This window comes from Tauraco erythrolophus, chromosome 12 (genome assembly GCF_009769465.1).
Source record: "Tauraco erythrolophus isolate bTauEry1 chromosome 12, bTauEry1.pri, whole genome shotgun sequence".
Lineage (NCBI taxonomy): Eukaryota > Metazoa > Chordata > Aves > Musophagiformes > Musophagidae > Tauraco > Tauraco erythrolophus.
In genome coordinates this window covers 14,868,023-14,887,607 of record NC_141476.1, presented here as the reverse complement: position 1 = coordinate 14,887,607, position 19,585 = coordinate 14,868,023, and the positions used below count along the sequence as shown (strand labels likewise).

The window sequence follows — 19,585 nt, the reverse complement described above, 5'->3', positions numbered from 1 at the left end:
TTACTTTTAATACAGCTCCAGTTTAGCTGCTCTCTAACTCAAATTACAAAATTAATATAATTAAAAAGTATATGAGAAAATATCTGGCTACGATATAATTACAATTAAGAGGTAGGAATAACAAAAACATTAACAAATATTACAAACATCTATTGGCTGAGAAACCTTGAGTAGAGCACAATGTTTGTAACTGTAAAATGGCAGTATACCAAAATCAATAACTAGAGTATCCCCGAAAGATAAAATCAAACTCAGAGAAGACTTCTCTAAATTTCAAGGTTTGTTCTTTTGTTCCATCACAAATACAATGTAATCTATAATGAAATTTAGGTTTGAAACCAATCATATTATCCCCCAAATCTGGGCAAGCCTCTGTGGAAGACTATTTCAGTTTTAGGGTAAACTTATAAAATTACCTAGATAGATGTCAGAGGCAGGAAAAACTCTCTGTATCTACTGAAATAAGCATGTGATAACACTTACTGACTTTTGGGAAATGCTTAGACAGAAATTACATCTTCATTAGAAGTATTTGCCATTCAGTATCGTGTTTACTATAGTAAACAATATGGATATGATAACTGCTTACAATTTAATCAGAAAATTGGCTTTTTAATGGTGATCGTGATACAAATAGGATTTTATTGCATTCAGTTCAACAAGTCTGAACAGTGTGTGATATGAATCACAAGTTCTTTGTTCTGGAGGAAGAATATGTGTAGCAAAGATGAAAAATTAGAGGAAATACTTAAAAATGTGAAAGCATTTATATAACTAATTTGCACTGCACTCCTGAGATCTCAAAACACTAACTAATTCAGCACAATACTAGTTATTTACAGTGGATATGCCTGGGATTGTTTATACTGAATGTACTGACAAGCAAACCTTGCCCTGCCCAGATTCCTAAATTAAATAAATCCATGTGACTTCAGTGAGCTTAGTGCAGGCTCAGCACTGTGCTAATGCAATTCCGTGCTTCCTTGCAGCTTGAGGCACCAGCAGAACAAGTTCACATACATTTAGTGAACAGACAAGAGCAAGCTCACACCTGCCCAAATACAACGTGTAAACATACAGGATAAAGAAACACACAGAACATTAAACAAAATCTGGGTCAGTGAGGAAGCCAATAATTCCAATTTACTGCATTAAACAGCTATATTATATCACTTTTATATAATAAAATGTCACTGGTGTTTTGTTTTATCCTTATTTTTGTTTCTTCTCTCCTGAACAACTAAAAGACAAAGTTTTCATGTTGCAGAAAACTCCCAAACATGATATTTCAGTTTTCTAGATACTAAGACTTCTGCTCAGATTGAATATTCTACTCACAGCCTAAAGAAATTTGAAGAATTTTATGCTTTTCAAACAACCATGGTTATTTGAATAAGCTAAAATAATCTGTTTTGGTTTATGTTTGCCCTCCTTTTAAGTTGTGTTGTTTGTTTTTGTGTTTGTTATTTTGTGTGTGTTTTTGTTTTGTTTGTTTGTTTGTTTTTTTAAAGACAAATCCCAGTTTCAATATTCCTGAAGCCTATTCAGGAGTTTGAAGTTGGCAATTTTCCAGTACGGCCACAGAACATAAGGCATTGTGCTAACAGCCAGGGCTGCCAAAATACACAAAGTAGCACGCACTCCTTTCCCCTAAATTCTTTATCGATCAATACAGTGATTTTCAGATCAGGATCCAGACACTAAAAGAATAATCGTTGCTTGACTGTCCTGTGGCTCTGATTTCAAAGTCACCCACCTCAAACAAAATCCCATCTGACCTGTTGAGAGTTTTCCACATACCATCTTTCAGCAACTCCAAAGATATTTAGCAGTTCCAGCTGATGAACAAAGACCTGTTGCCAAGACCAGTCACCACTTTACAAATCAATAAACACTTTTTTTGAGAGTACATGGTTGTCTTCAAAGTTTTTAGTGCCACACTCCTACTTCGCGACAGTCAGATTGTTGTCAAGTTTCATGCATCATTGCATATGATTTCTTTTCTCAAATGAATGAGTTTACCAGCATACTTTAAAAAAAAAATCTTTTTAAAATTACATGTATTTAATACTAAAACAGTTATCAGATAAGTTCTTTAAAAGTTGGCTTTCTGACTGGAAAGTGGCAGTAAGGGAAGCCTCATAGATACACACTGCCCCATCACCGTCCTAATAAGAAGGACTTTTCCTTTAGATGAGAGGATAGTTCAGAAACCTTGAATCACCTTTCAGGCCCCTTTGCTGAGATTTCAGAGTAATGGAAAACTCGATGGTGAGTTTGTAACAAATTATTTCTAAACACAACTACCTTGTAGAAGGGTCATCAAAAATGTTTTACACAGGAAAAAAATCTCTACGTAGCCAGACTGGATTAAAAGACGTAAAAGGACATGCTACATGTTTACAACACCACGTGACATTCCATCTTCAATTACAGCTTCTAAGAATAGGGTCAACTTTTTGAAAAGCAGCCAGCTTCCACAGCCTTATGGCACATCCTAAGATATTCATATTTTTCTAAAATGCAGATTCTTTTTAATGAGGATATCATAAAAAAAATTCTTTGGATGTTATACCTTCAGTTTTCCACCATATAGATGCAGAATGAAGTTCTTTCATATGTCCTTCGAAATAGCATAATTTCCTATTAAGAATGCCATCAAACCAACTGAAGTATATCCTAGATATATACATGTCACAGTTTACCTACACAACTTCAAGTCCCTTTTTTATGTAGAGATGCTGCTTTTAAATTAAATAATCAAGTACTTTTTTTTTAACTATGTAGTCCATTAACAGCAACTTGAACTTAGGACCTTTCAATCACATAGCAAAGATGCAATGAACTTCAACAAGAAAGTCCTGGGTGATAGCAAAAGAATGCTATTTGTTATGTGGAGACCATCCTAGAGTGAGACATCTGTCATATCTGTCATATGTGCCAATAAGTTAAGGACTGTTTCAGAGACAGCAAGGAATGTAAAATGCCCATGGAAATTAACCGTAAGTGAATACGGGTGGACTAGAGCCTGAAACCAGAACAGGATACAAATATGGAAGGGCAGAAAGGCTTCTGAGATTAGAAAACCAAAGGGAATGAGATGTCTCAATTTGACCACACTTATGGTTAGTGAGACAGAATTCCCTGTTGGTTAGTAACTTACAGGCCTGTTATGATACTAAAAGTGCAAGAAAAAAAATGACAAAAGGACTGCAGTAGAGTAAGGCAGCTGCAGCAGGAAATACAAATGTGCTGATCTCTTTCACCAGTAACAGCAATTTGCTCCAAGAGCACAGAGTCACTTGTGTGACACAACTAGGCACTTCCTTCAAAACACTTCCAATACTAGGAGGAAAACGGAAAGATGATGTGGGCAACTGAGGCCAAGAGAAAAAGTTTTTTAGGAAAAACAGTAAGTATGTAGAGGTGAGAAATGAGAGGCAGGGAGTTGGGACAGTAGGATTTGTGACAAAGTCTACACTATGGGGCAGGACAGCTTCTAAATCTGGAAGTTCAAACTTATTTAGCCATGGTTTTTTTTTTGTTCCAGATAGATCTTGGATGCAACGATCCAGATTAGATTACTGCAACGCACTCTACAAGGGGCTACATATTACAACTCCTTGGAAACTGAAGCTAGTACGGAATGCTTATTTAAGCTCATTTTCATGCTAGGAGTATTACACCCGCACTCCAGGATACATACGGACTGCCAAAATGTTTCCAGGTGGAATTTAAGAAAGATTGCCAACTCTCAAGCCAAAACTGAAGAGAATAAACTTATGTTTTCAGTGTAAAGCTGCAAAATTATCTTTTTTTTCCAAGTTTTTAAAAGACTAGTAAGAATGGTTAATATTGCAATGTTATTGACATGGCAGCACTCAATCCCCAGAAATTTATTTATATCAAATAAAAATCAGATGCACCAACATAAGTAGGGAACACATCATGACTCACTGTAACATGATCATGTGTATGAGCAGAGGAGAGTTAGAGTCTTCCTACTGCTTGTGAAGTTTTCTTACATCTTCCCCAGAGTTTGGGTCCAGACATACAAGGGCAAAAAAGGTTGCCAACCTATACCTCTCCCTAAACAAAAGAGCAAAAAAGCAGAGGGGATAAAGGCAAGAAGTGGCTGGAAACTTGGCTTTGCTCCACAACAGCAGCCACAAGACCTAAACACATTCATTACATCTGAAAAAAGGTGCCCACCTAGTTCCTTCAAGAGAAGGCAGAGATGCTATTCTTTACTACGTCTAGAACCATGCGGCCACATGCTGCCCATAGCAGGATATGCTGTTGAGCAGCAGTTGTAACAAAAACACAATCATTAAAACAAAATGTCCATACCTGAACCGAACAGCACCATGTAAAAAGTATGCATATTTCAAGCATGATGTGCATGTATTTTTCTTCCAAGAGACCGGTGGTACACCATTCTCTTTAAAGAGAGTACAGACTCACAGTAGCATACATACAGTGTTTTACATAAGTAAGTGGGAAATGTCTTATTCTTCCTTACAAATATGTACACAAATGCACATGTACATACTTTTACAGCCATATTTAACAACGTACATGTATTTCTCTATATAAATGTAGCATATAAATTAGAAAATCCAGTACTATCCATAGAAATGAGAAACGTTTCCAGGTTAACACTGTATGTTCAACTATCTCGTTCTCTCCCGAATTTGTGAGAAAACTTTCAAAAACCCTTCCTAGCATTCACTAAATTAAATGGCACTAATGTTACACTATGCACCAACTTCTTGTCTCCTTACAAAATTAAGTTTATTATTTTATAAGTTTATTCTATGGCTTCAAACCACTAGCAGTATGTTGGATTATGGTCATCAAAACCCACATATCTAGATTTTATGTGTAATACACTATTGAATGAGAAATACAGGTTTGTATGGAACTTAGAAATCAAACTACTGCTCAAAAGAATGTTGTACAGAATGGTAAATAACCCAACACAGAAAATAATAAAGAAAAAATAAATCCAGTATTGAAAAATGTAAGCTAAAGCAATGACTACAGTTCACTCATGATTATCATTGACTGTGCTGCTCTCAAAGATTATTTCAGCGAGAATTTTGCTATGGATCTCCTATTTGCTTGCTTTACAAGTAAACATCAGCTGAGCTAATCTATTGTTCACAGAGTCTGTGGAAACTTAGGGATGGCAGTACTTCAGGAGAACCCCTACTCCAAGCCCAATGCACCAACACACGATGAAATAAAGCTATTATCTTGTGCCACAGATACTCATCTAACCTGTTCTTAAAAACCTCCGAGAAAGGAGTTTTCATTACATCTATATGAACGAATGTTCACATTTTCCATTTTCTTTCCACTTACAAATTCATTAGACTCATAGTGAAAAAGCTTCCCTTTTTTTAATAACTAACCTAGTTATTCTTGGTATAAATTAAATCTACCACTCTTACTCTTTCTTCAGTAGGCACTGGATACAATTGATCATCGTCTTCTTTACAACAACATTTTATGTATTAGAAGACTTATGTCGCCCCTTTAGTACTTTCTAGACTAAACAAACCCAGTTCTTTAAGCCTTCCTCATAGGTCATGTTCTCTAAAACTCCTATCATTTTTGTTGCTCTCCTTTTGTCCCTTTCTAATTTGTCTATCTTTCTCCAAGCATGGTGATCAAAACTGTATACAGCTTTTCAGATAGGTCTCACTAGTGCTTGAAAGAACAGAATAATTGCTTCCTGCTTCTTTTCCAGCATTACAACCATCCCAGAATTAGATCCAACTTCATTGCAATGGTATTCTATTGTTGCCATATATTATGTGGAATCCAGATTCCTTTTTCCATGCTATTGCCTCATCAGTACATGTGACTTCCTTGTAAATGGACTTGTCTTTACTGAATGTCAGATTACTTATTTGAGACTTTCTCTCTAGTTCACGGAGACTGGAGCTTCATGGAGTTCATGGAGACTGAGCAGTTTAACTGCTCCTACTATGCCTGCAGCTTCTTGCAGCTTGATTCATTATCAACAATACTATAGTGTGTTTTTTTTTCTATTTAATGACTGAAATAATTTCTTAAAAAATACTCCACAGAAGCAGCTAAAGGACAGACCTCTTTGGAACCCTGCTGTAAATGTCCTCCTGTCTGACAATGAGTAATGGAAAATTTGTCTGTAGCATGTTATTTGAATCAGTTGCACATCCAACTCATGGTGATTTCATAATTATTTAAATTAAAACAGTATTACTTATAGTTACAGCTTTTATTATTGTAATGCATTTTACATTACATGTTAATTACACTAAAAATTAATGTATTTATTTGTATATTATAAATATATGGTGGGACAGTGTTAAATGCCTTATGAATTCAAAGTATGTCACAGCTACCACTTTCCTCTGTAGCCACAAAGGCAGTTACCCTATCAAAAGAAATTAGATTTGCTTGACATAATTTGTCCTTGACAAATACAGGCAGACTAAATATAGGATGGGTATGCTATGTAACAGCCATCTAGACCTACACTCTGTTTTAGAGAGTGGCCCAAAACTGTCACCTAGGAAAAAGTGCAAGAATAAAGCAAGTATATAGTGATAAACAATCTCATGTCTTCAAGAATGTAGCATAAAAATATTTTATCTGGTCTAGGATAGGAACCACCAGTTGATGATTAGGAAAAAAGGATAGCAGTGAAGCAAGTATAAAGTGATTTGATATACACTGAGATGGACACATAGATACCATCATACAGTTTGATACAGACATCAAGCTGCTGAAAATGAACAGTGAAAAGACTACTGGCTTTCTATTGATTCACTAATTAATAATTTAGTTCGTAACTTTCCAGGGTCTAAAATAAAGCTATTCATAACTCTCCATACATTTTATTTGTGAAGACGAGAACAGTGTTTGCCTTCCTCGAGCCTCCAAGGTTCTCCTATATGCTGCATGAGAGTTGTTGAATATAATCATAAATAGTTCACAGCAAAACTGAGAATACTGGTACTAGTACAAGCTAGTAAAATAGCCAGTGTTTTATGTGCTCTATCTCTAATCATGTATCCATTTCCATCATTCATATAATTTCTTGGGCTTTAAGTCCTTCAAGATGTTTTGATACAGATGCTCCTTATCCATTCTCTTCCCTGAATAGTCTGTTATTGTGCATTGAAAAGCACCTTCTTCACTAAATGTTAGCTCTCTCACGTTGTCTTGTCCCTCAAATTTTCTTTACGGGTTCAGGTTTCTTGAATTAGTTGAAACCAGTGTCTGGGTTTCAGTAACACAGAGGTTGTTGTTACCTGTTTTTTTCACATCTCTTGCCTTCGTTCTGTTTTTCTCATTGTATTATCTGCACAAAGCCAAAGCCTCTTTTTATTTCATGGTCATTTTCAGACAATTTTGACTTCTGTAAACTCAGCCAACTTACCTCTGTTAATCAGAAACAGACCTCAAACCAAGACAGCAAGTCTTTAATACCCTTCTCCACTTTCTGAAAGAAAAAGCTGTTCTTAACATGTTCCAAGAACTTGAAAGATTCTGTGTTCTGTTGTTCAGGTTTTGTTTTTGCTTTGTTTTTTTCAGTTGGTATCCAAGAAATTGAGTTCTCCTATACTTAACAGCTCCTGTCTTTAGCACAACTCTAACAGTCATTCTAAAAAAAGTGTCATTTGCCTCTTTGTCTCCTATTTCTGACTAAGTAGTCTATCATATATCCCTGCTATAACTTCATCAATGTTTTTCCCTTTTATTTCTACCCAGACATTATGAACTTATAAACTAAGTTACTATCAAACAATGACTCTTCATATAAAACCATACATGGCTTTATTTTTCCCCAGAGTTCTCTACCTGAAAAAGAGTTACTTGCTTCTATAGGCTATTTTTCCTGCTCCAAATAAAGACATATGTGAATAACTCTTCTCCTTGTCCTACTGTGACTGAGTTCCTCCTAAAACTCCTACAGTTTTCTACTCTCACTCATTGTAGCAGGCTAAAAAGTCATACAGTGAAAAGAAGTCGTATAGTGAAAATTTGAAAGTAATCTTCAGGTCAGACTCCATCCCTAGCTGACCAGCTCTCCACTTACTAAGCATATTCATTTGAAATGGAATAGTGCCACCCAGTATCAGCTGGAAACACGTGGCATGCTGGCAGTACGGCTTACATATATGTTTTAATTTCAAAACCGGTTTGTTTCTTGACATTTCATCTACTACAGCTTAGCTTCTTTCATTTGTATTTCTTGGGTTTAGCATTGCATGCACATACATACACGCGTGCATGTACACACATACATACATGCGTGCATGTACACACATACATACATGCGTGCATGTACACACATACATACACGCGTGCATGTACACACATACATACATGCGTGCATGTACACACATACATACACGCGTGCATGTACACACATACATACACGCGTGCATGTACACACATACACTATTTTCTACCATAACAAATTTTTAACAGTATCAGACCCATACACCTCAGAAAACAATTACAAAATCATGTTCACTGGCAGAAGGGTATTTTAAGGATGAGACAAAGTTGTCATTAGAATTTGAAATACTAGTTTGGTGTGTATATATAAATGTAATGTATATTTAATATAATTACGTAATGAATTAAAGAATTTATTATTTTCAATGCTACAACTTTATGATTATAACTAGCTGTATCTAATAATGATAACATTATTACTAATAGTTACAGCAATACTATAGCATTATTTTCAATATTATAACTATAAAATTAAAGTAGATACTTCAGTTTTGGTAGATCTGGTCTTTAAGCATTCCAGAAATAAAAGGCGTAGCATTTTCTGTTTGGAAACAGAAATTCTGTTTCAAATACATCAAAACAATAAACTTTTCAGTCAACGTGTCTGCTTCACCCAGTGGTCTATGAAACAAAAGTACTGAGCTTGCACAACGGACACTTAGCAAATTTCTGCCTATTGACAGCAACCTTATCTGAAAAAGCACATTAAAGTATTCCAAAGTGTTGGAATGGCTAATGAACCACAGAACATCACAACCTCCTCATTCCAAACATATACAGTGTAAATATTAATTTAAAACTATGTGATAGTAAACTTGTTTTAATAATTTTTTATTTTAATTTTCACCTAACATTCACATCATTAATATTCTAAAATATTATCAATAAAAAATGAGTTACATATTTACAAAAATATTTTTATTTTAAAAATGTATTTATTTGTGAAGAAATATTGACATTTACAAAATCAAAACAGTGTTGGGCTTATGGATGCTTTTTCACCCTGGGTGGAGGACAAAAGGTTCAATGCTAGCATACTTAATTAACACACTCTAGAAGACCATGTTATCAGGACAGTTACCTGCCCTTTCTGAAACACCAGACTCTAAGAAGAATAATATTGTAAGAACAATAATACTGAATTACAAAGCATTTTTAAACTAAAACATGTCTGGAATTTGGTTTATCTTGTCTACTTAAAAATGTATCACTATTGATTTTAAGCTTCAACAGAAAGATACTTTCAAAACCAGTTTAGAATCATTGATTTACAAGTTGCCAAAGGGAACTGCTGCACAAGTTTTTCAATACTAATGATTAATCCATTTACTTTGAATAAATAAAAAATTATTCCAAAAAGTGCATACTTCTGAAATCACTAGTAATCACCAAGTAGAAGATTTTTTTCACTGATTTTCTACTGAAAAAGTTGACTTACGAAATACTGGAAATAGCTGCAATACTTCTAAAGAAAAGGAAGAAAAAATGTAACACACCAGACAAAAAGCCAAAACATTTAAATTGCTTTAGGGATCGAAATAAATACCAGAGCTATGAGTTTCAGTTCAAACAACACATCACTTGCTTATTGTTTCTTTGGACTATGTATTTTATCTTGAAATATTAAAATAGTAAAATTACAAAACTGAGGGAGAAAAAGGAGGTGACTAACCTGATCTGGAGAGGGTCTGTGGTTGGAGTGTTGTGGCCTCCCAGGAGATCGATGATGGTGGTGGTGGTGATGGTGGTGGTAGTGGTGATGGTCATCATCATAGTTATCTGCCATCAGTTTCATTCTGTTTTGTGTCTGTTTAAGATGTAAAGTGAGAAATCTATTACATGCTGGAATATATTACTCTAACAGTGTTTTAGGAAGATCTTAGCTCTTTCTTAGGTTTTTTTTTTGCCTTTTTTTTTTTTTCTCTAGCTATGAGGACCTAACAATAGCGGTCCAGACTGCTGGCTCACAAAGAAAAGGAAACAGAAATAGAAAAAGATAACAAAGTATGTGAACACATCTACTGTCTCAGTTTTTCCATGAGTATAATTGTACAAAAGTCAGAAAGGGTTATGATCAAGGATGTTGTGTTTAAAGGGTGTCAACAGAGACAATCTGCTTTTCTAAATTTACTGGTTTAGAACAGTTTTCTATTTTTTCCAGTTTATTATTATGTCTTGCCAATTAACTTTTAAAATCTCACTGAAAGGAATATTAAGTGTACTTCAAAATATTTACAGTTAGCTACTGAGGCATGTCAACAACAAACATGAATATTTATGCTAAAAGGTCTGTTTTGGTTTAATTATTTTAATTGTACATCACGATCACCCTGCTAAACAGTGACAAGAGTCTGAAAACTAACCGATACAGACACAGGCACTTAGAGAAACAAGTGATTACGGAACTTGACGCACGTTACTGAATGAAAGTAAGTCTTGGATATAGATCTTGAAAAAAAAGATCAACACTTCAGCTACTGCCGTGTACAGATAATAAAATCTATGTCACCATGAGATAACAAGATACATTGCCACTCTATCACTATTACAATTATTCCACACCATGAAATACATAGACTGGAATAATTCAAATCTTGCTCATAATACCAAATATATCTTAATACCAAGTGCCCAATACCTCTGGACACAGTACTTATTTTTTTCTATTAGAAGGACTGAAGGCTGTTAACCTGTAATCAAGTTATACTTACTTTTTCACTATGCAAATCCAGAAGAAAATGCTATCAACTCTTGCTCTTGAAAGGAGCATTACCTACTTTGTGCCAATTCTCTACATGGTCATCATTTGAGCTAGTCAAGCACAAAAAAGTCTCTACTCAAAGGCTGCCATTAAATTCCCCAATTTTAATGTTTTTTGCTAAAGTCAAAAAAAGAGATTTGGAAAAAAGCAAACTAAATATTCATATTACACAATATTTGAAGTATAACAAAATTGAATGCAAGGAAAACTATGAACCACAGGGATCACAGGAAATACTGAGGTGTCTTTTTAGCAATTAATTTTTTTTGAAACGTCACAATGCTTCTTGAGCACTTCACATGATGTCCATTAGAAGAATCATAGAAAACTATTTTACAGGAGGGAACCTGTACTCAGTTCAAGTAAAAACAAACAAACAAACCAACCCCAAAACCTCAAGGCATCCACAACAACAAGACAGAGAACAACCACAGATCGGATGTGCTCATGTGTTAGCCACTGTGAATAGTTGGTCCATTTGTCTTTAGATTCAAAGAGGAAGGCCTTTTGAACAAAAGAGTGGAAAAGATGGAAAATTAATAGACAAATAATAACCCACTTACTGTAAACATTGTAAGATCCTGCCTCTTTGGGGAAGCTCCTAACATTTTATTAGTTTATTTTCTTATCAATGAACAGCCTTAAATTTCCTACCTTTCAACTGTATTCCATAAAAGAATGCAAAAGTTAAACAAGATGATATATGCAATCCTAAAAGTGTCCCCTGTAATGAGGTGTTGGGGATTAGACGTGTCATGGGATAAGAACTGTAAATGAATGATTTCATCTTTCTAATTTGGTGCTGAAATATAAATAAACCACTTCTAATGTTTCTTCCTTTTCGATGCCAGATTGCAGTAAAAAGTGCACAAAGAAATGTTAATGCTGTAGTAGGTTTCCTTCAGTATGCCTGTTCTGGAAGCAAAATATATAAGAAATGTGAATGAGAATTTCTTTTCCATTCAAGTGATTATAAAAACATCCAAACTTCTACATGATTTGTGATTGTCATTAATTTCTTAAAATAATGCTAAAGGTTTTGCAAAACGCTGTTTTTAGAAGCTTTTTGTTTTTATTTGTTAGCTCTTCACAATGGAAACTAATATGATTTTGAGGTTCTGTTTGTCTTTGCCTTAGCTACTGTCAGAGTGCTGTAGTTTCACACTGAACTGTATTTTCTAGCTATTTTCAACTTAGTTTTGATTTCAGAAGCATAAAATATAGTATGATTTCAAACTTTTAAAAGCAGGACCTTTGAGGAGGATGAACAGGATATCTGGAGGAAGAACAAAAGAAAAGCCATCCGGAGGAAAAATACAACCCTTTTGAGGTCCTTCTAAACAAAAATCTCTAACATAACTTGTGTTTGCTTCCCTTGCTAACACTTCCAATTTTTAGTAGGCTTTGAAATGCCAGATATATTTTCATTTGAAGAAGAAATTAATCAACCATATCGGCATTCATTCAGAACCCCGGGTCTTCACACTCCTACACTTACATACAAGCGCACACACAAGCACACCGGAAGGTGTGTATGTTTTAGGACATTGGTTTACCAGACAGACAGTAAATCCTCACGGTCTAGGTCCCATATCAACATATTAAGACACTGCTTCAGTACTGACTGCAAGGGAAAAATACCACCTACCGAGTTGGCAATGCCATCATATCCTGCAACACCTTCAGCATACTTGAAAACTTCCTGTTCACGAACATCCAAGATGTTTTCTTATACTACTTTTGAAAGCACAACAGATTATTCAATATGATTTTCTGGATGGTCGGGAAATTCAGTCTTGGAATGTACAATTCATGACAATTAGAGTGATGATTGTATGCACATTTAAACTGCGCCGTATCTAATTTGCATCACATGCTACTTTGCACAAGAACACTGTATCTGAAATAGTTCAACATTTTATTCATCTTTTCCTCTCAAAACTGCTATTATTGATATGGTTTTCCTGAAAACGACGTTTCTCAGAATTTACACAGCCACAGCTCTGACAACAAAATCATCATACCAACAGCTCTTTTTGAAAATGCCTGGAGAACACGAGGCCCACATCTGAGAAGGAGCAGTTTTTAATTTGGATTTATACTACGAAAGAAGAAACGTTAACTTATAAAATGCAACAATTAATGAACTGCATCTCCTACAGATCGTGTATAGCCTCATTAGTTTTAGCCTAAACGGTTTCCTCAGATTTTTTTTTTCTTTAAATTTACTGACTCCATTCAGTAAATACTGCATCCATTTTGAAATAAAAGAATGATACAGGAATTAAAAGCAGCTTAATTCTTGGTGCACAGGTATATTAACCCTTAGGGCTTGAAACAGTTGTCTTTGATCATTCAGTATCACTATTTGTTAAGCTGTCAAGGTCATGAATGGTATGTGTAACTGAATTTTTAACCCACTTAGCAAAGAATTTATGATCTAGCACTGTAAGCAAACTGACAGATATTTCTTGTTCTCCTAAAATCCTCTTGAGTTTAAGTAAGAATCTACTGAAATGAAATGAAAGTCTTTGATTGACTGGTAACAGACTAAATAGCTTAACAGCAATCTGTAACTGCAAAACTATAATATTAAAACTGTCTTTTAAAAAATATTTTAGCAAGGTGGCAATAGAGAACTATGCTTTGATCTGTCATCTGGATCAAGTTAACAACAAAACACTCAAGAATGAGGTTCAAATGAGGAAAAATAGTAAGATTTGTTGCTCTGGGATATAGGTGTAATACCATTCAATAGCTATTACTTTCCTTTGGATTTTCTTCTCAATCTCTCTTTACTAGATGGAATTTGAAACATTTCTAGAATATTCACTTTCAACAAGTGTGTTGGTTTTGGCTGCAATAGAGTTAATTTTCTTCATAGTAGCTAGAATGGAGCTATGTTTTGGATTTGTGCTGAAAACAGTGTTGGTAACACAGGGATGTTTTTGTTATTGCTGAGCAGTGCTTACTCAGAGCCAAGGCCTTTTCTGCTTCTCACCCCACTAGCAAGTAGCTGGGGGTGCAAAAGAAGCTGGGAGGGGACACAGCTGGGACAGCTGACCCCAACTGACCAAAGGGATAGTCCATATGACATCATGCTCAGCATATAAAGCGGCAGGAAGAAGGAGGAAGGCTGGTACATTTGGAGTGATGGTATTTGCCTTCCCAAATAACTGTTACGCTTTAACCTGGTTTCCCGGAGATGGCTGAGCACCTGCCTGCCGATGGGAAGTAGTGAATGAATTCCTTCTTTTGCTTTGCTTGCGTGCACGGCTTTTGCTTTACCTATTAAACTGTCTTTATCTCAACTCACAAGTTTTCTCACTTTTACGCTTCCGATGGTCTCCCCCATCCCACCGGCCTGGAGCAAGGAAGCAGCTCTGTGATGCTTAGTTGCCGGCTGGGGTTAAACCATGACAACAGAGTAGGACTTTTCCCTATACAATATGAGAGGGAAGCAGATATAAGGCCTGCAAGCTATTCTGGAGATATCCTGTGGTCTAATTGTTAGAGCATGGAATTTAAAATCTAGAGACTGACATTCTGGCTTTGATTCTGCAAGGGCTTCTTGTTGTCTTCAATGACACAGAATCTCCATTTCTTGCAATCTCACTATTTGAAAACAAGCATGCTGGTATTTCCACAAAGTACTTTGGGATCTTCATGTGGCAGATGTTTAGTTCTAGTCTTCCTGACTTTTACAAATATTTAATCTGAGCTTTTTTTTTTCAAAGACAATAATTTTAGGAAAAACAAAATCTTTTTTTAACTTTGAAATGCAGAAGGTAAGGATCTAAAAACTAGTGTTCTTTAGACTATATACATCACCAAGTTTATCCAGAAGTTGCATAAACTGAGTGGAATTAACCTGGATTTAATGAAAGCATGTGCAACTGCAATTGGTTTTCCAATAGGAATACAGTGCTTCAGGCCTGAATTCCGTTAGCTGAGGGTTAACAAAATGTTTTCTATTTAAGCCAGCTCCGTACTTACTCTCTCCAAATAAAATCAGTTCTCATGTTAGAACAATATTTTTAAACATTCTTTGAAAACTGTTGTCATCTGAAGACAAGTGAATTTCTTATCATTTCTACTGCTGCACAACACAGAAGTTGCTAACTGCCATAGAACACAATTTATAGCTGATTTTTTATTTAATAAATTACACTGGACAACAAATATTGTACTTTGCCTCAAACATCCTTAAATTTTACCAAATTACATTCATCACTCACAATCTGTTAAAGGACTATAACAGTTTGCATGAAATGAAGACTTTATGAAAACAGTGTGTATTTGTGCATTAAAAAAAACAAAATATTCTACCATATAGACTGTTACACTTGTGTAACAGAGGAAGTCAGTCTTGAAAAGCAGCTACAAAAGGCATTTTGGAAGGCAACACAGAATGCTGTAACCCTTGTGACAACTCCTAAGACCAAAGAAGTCATCACAGGCTACACTGTAAATTAAAATTAAATACTGTGTAAAACCTGTATTTCTAGAACTAGAATTCTAGAAAAGTCTAGAATCAAGTTCACAGACTTTTTAAAAACTCTTCAGCAAGTTTCCATTTATTTAACTGCTATTGTTTGATCATTGTTAAATATATTTCTGATATCAAAAATAACAAGTTCAAGTTCAGACCTTGGAACCTCTAAAAATCACATTCGACATCACTGTCCTTTAATTCCACCCTCTTTGAGCATCTCAAGCTTACTAGAGATACATGCATCCTGCAAAAGGGACTTGATAATAAGCCAAACAGTAAGCTTAATTTGCCATCTAGAAAAGAGATTTAAGAAAGATTCAATTGCAAAGTTTCAGTTGAAACTTCTTTTGCTTAAACTTCTTGATATACTTAGAGGTTTTTGAGCGCTGGTTCACTAATTAACTAGCTGAAGCAGAAGACGATAATTCCAAGGTTATTACTGTTAAAAAGCCTAACCTTGAGATTGCTCTCAATTCTTTTAGGTGGTAGCACACTTCTTGATTCAACAAATGATTAAATGAGACAAATTGTTAAAATATATCCATCAACTATGGTTTCGACAAGACTTGTGCTGTTTTTCCACAAGTTGAAGAATCTGTTAATTGGCCATTGAGTTGAAGGGTCTTTTTGCCAATACTAGAGCTGCAGGTAAGAAGAGGACTTAAATATTTTTCAATATACTTCAAAGTATTCCAGAGCTTGTATTAATTTATGCTAATTATTCAGGCCACTTCTAACAGCAAAATATTAGCAACATAATGCTAATTATTTCCAAAACAAATTATACTCTTGTCTTTAATTGTTAGAAATATATAATAATATTCAATGCAGGTTTTTTTGTTGCTTATGCAGTGAGTTTTTAGACATCAAGAAAATTCCAAATGAAAAAAACCTTAACTCCTGAAGACTGTAAGTTTGCAAGCATTCATCAGTAACCAAAAGATAACAAAAGCATTACAGTATGGTAACTAACTAGGAACTCCAGACGCTAAATAACTATCATAATCATAACCGTATGGGTGTTGGAATGCATCACTATGGGGTAGACTACGTTTTACTGAGTGCTTTAATTATGCATTTTCTTTTTATAACATCCCTGTAATGTAATCTATTCTTATATTCTTACTCTTAACTATATTTTAACATGGGTTTTGTTGCTTTGTTTCCTGCCTTCATTGAAGAATACAATTAATTTTTTCCCTGTTAAAATTCCAAATGGGCTAATAAGCATGTTTTTCTTTTCCTGTTATAGTGTATGACTTGTCTTGAAAAGTGTGAAAGACAGGATGCATGCAGGCTAAAAGTGGGCATGATAGCTTATTGGAGAATGTTTGGCTACTTCTCGTTTAACTCTTTTTATTTTTTACCTTATTAATGATTACAACTGTTGCATCTGAAGTAAAGAATATACTAAAGTTTTTATGCTAAGAAAGCATATATTTTTTTTCTTTTTCCCATCTGTATCTAGTTATATATTAAACTTAATTCATACAATGTTTTTACATTAAAATCTTACAATTCTTATAATTTGTAACACACACGTAATCAGAACACTTGTTTCAGGCCCTGTCTGCCCTCCCCGTTTTCACAGGACAGAAAATAGGGACTAAGAAACAGTACGGAATATTTTCTAAGTTTTCATGACATTTGATCTTCCTTCCAGGTGAAATACAAAAGCAATTGCCCATCAAATTAGAAACTCAGACTCCAGTGCAGCAATGGAAAGCAGCTTCCAATGCAGATCTTTTCAAAGACTTGGATCCGATAATTTAGCGTAGAACATCAGCATAAAAGTTTTACATGTATTTCAGTTCTTTTTTAATTAAAGTATTATTTAACTGATATTAACCACCATTACACCTGCTGCTTTGCAAGATTACGAAATGTGACTGACTTATCTTGAAAGAAGTTAGAGCTCATAGTATGTCTCCCTCTTCACGGACCGAAGGATAACAGTCTCACAAACACCAGCTGGGATATTAGACACTTGGCAGACCGAGACAGGCAGCAGTTCCAAGTGCCAAGCAGACACTTATCTAAAGCACTAAGGCCAAATTTCAACTTTCCTGACACTTGTGATTGAACAAAGTTATGTTGATTTGAACATGGTGCATCTGACTTTTTAGTTGTGGTCTCTGCATTTAGAGTTTGCGTTTTTGAAGTCTTTTTAAGTTCTGTGAATTAAAAGTATGGCTTGAAGCGCAGGAAATATCTTGTAATAATACAGCATACTCAGTAATGTAAAGGCTAAAGTCATGCTAAAAGTATTTGTCTGAGTCCTGCTACTAAACTTGGTAATTACATAGAAGTATGTAAGAACATAGACACAAAGAAGCGGGTTAAAAAGCATAATTAAAGCTCTGAAACAGTAGCTGCCTGAGGATATCTCAGGCCAGGTCCTACTAAATACAGACAAGCAACTTAGGAAGGTAAGGTTCTCTGGTTTTCCCCCCCCCCTTTTTTTTTTTTTAACAACAGGAAATAACTCATTAAAAAGATACTTCCCCATAATAATTATTTAAAACCAGACATGAATCAGAAGCTTCAGTAGCTAAACAAGACCTTTGAAACAAAATCTCTGGTTAGTAGCACTGATTGTCTTTCAGTGTCTTTAGTGTCTGAATAGTTCATTTCAGTTGTAATTTTTGCAATTTCATTACTAAGTCCAGCTCTCATTTGCATCATATAGAAAATACAGCCTAAGTTGAAATTACTACATTTCTTCCATTGTTTGCAATAAAAATTGGTAAGTAAAACAAATTTCAACACATGGATGGTATATTGAAATACAGGCTGAAACAGAGATAACATCACAAGACTGTCTTGATATGCTTACCTATAATTAATTTTTGTTTGACGCTAGACTGTAGAAATAATAAGTTTTATCACCATCACAGGAGAAGAAAAATTTGACATCCAATTTTTACAATTTTTTTAATAACTAGCTACTTAGCACTATACTTGAGATCAAGTGTTAAACTATACTTAGCATTATTATCATAGGGTACTTTGTAGTAGAACTTAAGGACTTGTTTCCAAAATGTCGTTTTCCAAAATGAGGAAAAAAAAAAGAACAAAACAAAACCCACAAACACTTTTTGGCTTGGAAGTTCACTTGTTTAGATAATGGAGATATTCACTATTCTTATCTGAGATACTTAATACCCATTTTCAACTGTAAGTCAGCCAGATCAAAAATTACAAAAGTTCCAGTGTAAATATACATATTATTTTATATCTGCATTACCTACTTTTTCCATTTAAGATTTTCAATTTCAGTAGATTTAAACCATTTGTCTGAGCAAATTGTGTTATGACAGCTATAGCTACTGAGAGGTTCTAGTATAAGTTCACCATGAGATTATCACCAATGAAAAAGGGTGCCATTAGACACGGCCATGCTTAAGATATGATATAAATTCTTCAGGAATGAAACAACTCTGAACAGAGAACAAACAGAACCAGATTTTAAAGCAGATCACCAACTACCAAGCAGGAAAGGGCTTATGTACCAGGTGTCTTCAGGGCCTCATGCTACAGGTTACAAGGCAAAAAAAAGCCCCTCTCATTGGAAAATGTTTGTGTAAAAATACCATCTGAAAGAATTCAGATTCCTCAGAGCATAAGAAGGAAAAAGTGATGCCATATCCAGCTATGACTTGAGTCCTTCATCTTTTATAATATAAATTGTCAGATCTTAATGAGAATATGTGAAAAGCGTTGTGTGAGCACTGCCAATATTTTCAGTATTTTTCCAACACAGAACATTTCTTCTGAATTAACTAATTTGATCAGGCAAAGGCAATTAACTACACACACGTGCTCTTTCTTACCTTGTGCCTAATGAAGCCTGCTGCCTTAAGCTATAAGGAGAAATGGCACTCTGCTGCTTCACCCCTAAACTAACCTGTCTGCTTTGGGTTTATATCTAAGCTGCTTGTACTTGATAAAATTCAGAATTACAGATTCAGATTCAAAAAATACAGATTCGAAATTCAGATTACAAATGAAGAAAATAAAATTCAATG

At 34.8% G+C, this 19,585-nt stretch overlaps 1 protein-coding gene across 1 annotated transcript in view; it reads right to left on the bottom strand.

The window, feature by feature from the left end:
* Nucleotides 1-9,144: 9,144 nt before the first annotated feature.
* Nucleotides 9,145-19,585, bottom strand: part of ERC2 (ELKS/RAB6-interacting/CAST family member 2) — a 351,590-nt gene continuing 341,149 nt past the window's right edge. The window contains exons 15-17 of the mRNA XM_086619268.1: nucleotides 12,711-12,764; nucleotides 9,974-10,108; nucleotides 9,145-9,171 (exon numbers count right to left, since the gene is read on the bottom strand). Of these exons, the coding sequence (XP_086475394.1) occupies nucleotides 9,145-9,171; nucleotides 9,974-10,108; nucleotides 12,711-12,764 (216 nt within the window). The remainder of the gene's footprint in view (nucleotides 9,172-9,973; nucleotides 10,109-12,710; nucleotides 12,765-19,585) is intronic.